General features: G+C 51.6%; 1 protein-coding gene across 1 annotated transcript; it reads right to left on the bottom strand.

The window, feature by feature from the left end:
- Positions 1-432: 432 nt before the first annotated feature.
- On the bottom strand, positions 433-2,404 carry LOC133905467 (protein ALP1-like). Its single transcript, XM_062347265.1, has one exon. It carries the CDS (start codon positions 2,361-2,363, stop codon positions 696-698), a length of 1,668 nt encoding a protein of 555 aa, XP_062203249.1. The 5' UTR covers positions 2,364-2,404; the 3' UTR covers positions 433-695.
- Positions 2,405-4,004: the final 1,600 nt, after the last annotated feature.

The following is a 4,004-nucleotide window of genomic DNA, read 5'->3' as shown; positions in this document are numbered from 1 at the left end:
CGGACTAACCAGCTGACGCCGGATGCAACATACGAAAATAACTATAAAAATAAATTTTCATAAAATCTAAAACATTAACTTTTGAAATATTAGAGATAAAAAATATAAGAATTAATTTAAATAGATAATTTCTTCGGATCTAAATCTATGCGCTATTTTGATATATATCTTTTGATATTGTAAACGGTGTTTTGATGTTGCAGATATTATTTTTTAATGTTGCAACGTACTGTTGGAGAGTCCGATTCATCGGATGTCCCGAGAAATAGTGCACACGCTTGATTGCAAAACGAGGCGTACAATCAACTGCATCTGCAGTGCACCCATCCGACGACGATGATGCTAACAAGCCTCCGGACAATCGGCGCATCTCATCAGTAGTTCGTGCCGAAATCAAATCGCACAACACAGGATGCACAAATTGAAATGCACTTCATTTTAATCATCTCTCTCAATTTCCTTTGTCCAAATAATACTGTAGAGCAGCATTGGAACAACAGCTGCCCGAATGATGTTTACATAAGATCCGTTTAATTACAGTCTTGTGTTGTTTCCCATCTAGATCAATCAAGTGATTCAACAGCTAACAGCGACAATCCTACCAAAATCTTCTAGTCTACCGGCTAAAAGAATCGCTGCTTGTTCCAGTCCAATTCGTACCAAAGAAACCGGTCGAGGCAGGCAGTGATCAGAGTTCAGAAGAATGCGGTGCCGGCGAACCCGCGGTGGAGGAGGTTGTGCGCGATGTTGTCCCTGGCGCGCTTGGCGGCCTCGGACCGCACGGGGTTCTCCGGCGTGGTCTCGTCGTCCACGAGCTCGCACCGGATGTCCGGGTCCACCTCCTCGCCGCGCAGCTCGCAGACGTTGTGCAGCACGCAGCAGGCGCCCAGCACCACGGGGAGGTCCTGCAGCTTCACCTCCGTGCGCTTCTGCAGGCACGCCCACCGCGCCTTGAGCCGCGCGAAGGCTTCCACCGCCACGCGCCGGAGGTCGCCCACCTTCTCGTTGAACGCGTGCTGCGTCCACGTCAGGTTTTGGTGCGTGTACGGAACCAGCACCCAGTCCATCAACGGGTAGCTCGCGCCGCCGACAAGGCACGCCTCGTGCATCATCCCCGCCGCGGCGCGCTGGTGGAGCATCGACTTCTCGAGGACCTGGTCGTCCAGCATGGAGCCCGGCCACCCGATGCACACGTCCGTGAAGGCGCCGTCGGGGCCGACCACCCCCTGCAGCGTGATGGAGTAGGACGTCTTCTGATTGCGCTCCGTGTGGCGGCGGTTGAAGTAGGCGGCGACGGAGATCTTGGGCGCGATGATGGGGATGTGGGTGGTGTACATGGCGCCGATAACGCCCGGGATGCCGGAGGTCCGCTCGAAGCTCGCCTTGAAGCGCGCCGCGGCGGCCTCGTCGGGCCACTGGAGGAAGCGCGGCATGAGCACGGACTTGATGGCGGCGCACACCTCGAGGACGAGCTTGTGGCAGGTGGAGATGCCGAGGCCGAAGCGCTTGGAGACGAGGCGGAGCGGTTCCCCCGTGGCGAGGCGCCAGATGCAGACGGCGACCCGCTGGCGCACGGGGATGGCGGCGCGGAGCATGGTGTCCTCCTTGGCCACCGCGGAGCCCAGCGCGCCGCAGATCATGTCGAACGTCTCCCGCCCCATCCGGAACGCGCGCCGGAACTCCGCCTCCGGGTAGTCGGCGCTGTTGCACCGGTCCCACCACGCGCGCGACCGGTCCTTCACCCACAGCCGCCGCTGGTGGTGCCCCGCCGCGCGCGTCGGCGAGCCCGACTCCGACGCCGTTGCGGACGCCGAAGCCGCGGCCTCCTCCCCGGCCACGACGGCCGCCGCGGCGGCTGACGTCACGAGCCTGGAGCGCTTGGATCTCGCGGCAGACTCGGTCTCCGCGGCGGCGTCGAAGCTGCCCTCCATCTTGGCGTAGTAGTCCATCATGGCCTGCGACCTGGTCTCGGCGTTGGACTCGAGCAGCGCGAGCTCCCGCCTGGACTCGTCCGCGGCGCCCGCGCGGTCCGCGTGCTCGTCCGCCTCCAGCACCGCCAGCGAGGTGAGTATCTTGGCGATGGACCGCTTCCTGCCGTCCTTCTTCCCGCCCTCGTCGTCCCCCGGGCCGCCTCCATCACCTCCCCCGCGCTGCTTCCTTTTCCGATTGTTGGTCATGGCGACGGCGTCGGCGTCGAGCGCGAGCGGCAACGGCGGGGCGGCGGGATCCTGGAGGAAGGAGTAGTAGAAGGCGAAGTTGTCGTCCCTGTCCAGGAAGGCGTAGTAGAAGGCGAAGTCGTCGTCCCCTGCACCAGCTGCACCTCCACCTCTGGTTGGTGCGCGGCCGTTGGATGCGGGTCTCATATACGGCTTGGCTTGTGTCGTCACCACACACGCAGGCTCAGGCTGTTCACAAAACTATTTGGACTTAAAAACCAGTCCTCAACGATAACCTAGAAATTCACGGTTGTTACGAAAATAGTTCAAAAATCGGTAAAAATTCATTCAAAATTCGTCCGATCAAATTTAAAATTTAGAGAAAAAATAGATCGATCGACACTCGGTGACCGGTGCGTATTCGATGATTTATCAACCGATTTTTTCGTATTATCGGTAACCATTCGAATTTATCGGTAATTGTTCGGTATTAATGATTTTTCGACGGTATTCTTGAATTTCAGTGAACGAAAAAAGCTCAACCTTATAAAATTAATAACTAATTCATCTGAACTTCAAATCAAGCGAAACAAATTTTGTTGGTTTTTTTTAACATGATTTACATAATAAAAGTATTTATACTCATTAAAAAGTTGAATATTTTCTATGAGAAAATGTATTTGCTAAACCAAGTTAAATGCATAGTTTACTCGTTGCTAATCCAAAAATCATGAAACTAATTTTTTTAGCCTTATTAAATGATCCTATGTCTTTTAAAAACACATGAACTCATGAAATAGTTATTGTAACATGCATGATTGTAAAAATGTATTGCAACTAGATTAATTCATAATTAACTCACCATACCTCCAGAATTAGTGAAACCATTTTCATTAGTTTACTTATACTATTATTTATGTAGAAAAATAATGGTAGATATGAAAAGTTAATTACAATGATGTTTCTTAACATATTCACTTGATTTTTGTGAACTTTGTAAAAATCATAAAGAAATTAACAAACTTTAAATGAAGTGAAACCAATTTTAAAGATTCGCTTAAGAAATGAACCACATAAAAAAATAAATTTACATGTTAAGCTTTTTTTAACATAAGTTAATAAATAAGTTGTATATTTTTTTTAAAACTTTCTCTTTATAGAATATGATACGAATGATATTATTTTTTAAAAAAAAATATCACATAAGTTTTTAGAATTGTCGGTAGTTTTTTTAGGATTTTTTATTTTTTATTTTCTTAATTGAAATTTTAAAACCGTTTAGTTTATAAATATAGTGCAGTCTGTGGTAAGCTCAGTAATCACAATTACGGGGTAACTGAAGATAAGTTGAACATTGCTCAGGCTACCGCTCCCGGTTCAAGGCTGCGTCGGCCGGGCCGGGTCGGTCTCGCGTGCTTGTTGTGGGTGCGCGTCAAAGGCGGAGAAACGAGGCGGGCGGGGAAATGGAAGTCCGTGCGATTGGCGCGGAGACGGACTGGTGCGAAAGGGGGCGATATAAATACTACTCTTCGATGGTGTGTCTGAACTCCGATGTGATGAGGTAGAGGGCCGAGGTTTGAACGCGGCTGGAGTTGCTTTTGGACAGGGGAAAGGAAGGGAAGGGATTTACGCGTGGAGGGCATGGATGCGCGTGCCGCGGCGCAGGATTAGCGCAGGTGGGTGGGTGGGTGGGTGGGTGGGCTGGCGCGGCACGACACGACACCGCGTGGACTGGAACGGCGGCCTGGGCCACCGGTCACCTCGGCGGTGCGTGGTCAATGGGCGCGGGATGGGTTGTGGCATGCCCGCTTGCCGAGGCTGGCGTGGCAGGACTCGCGTGCGCGGACA

This window comes from Phragmites australis, chromosome 2 (genome assembly GCF_958298935.1).
Source record: "Phragmites australis chromosome 2, lpPhrAust1.1, whole genome shotgun sequence".
In the NCBI taxonomy this organism is placed as follows: Eukaryota; Viridiplantae; Streptophyta; class Magnoliopsida; order Poales; family Poaceae; genus Phragmites; species Phragmites australis.
The sequence above is the reverse complement of the archived record's forward strand: the minus strand, read 5'-3'. Positions and strand labels throughout refer to the sequence as shown.

Excerpts from the sequence above, each read along its gene's own strand:
- LOC133905467 (XM_062347265.1), bottom strand. The coding sequence starts at position 2,363 with ATGAGACCCGCATCCAACGGCCGCGCACCAACCAGAGGTGGAGGTGCA.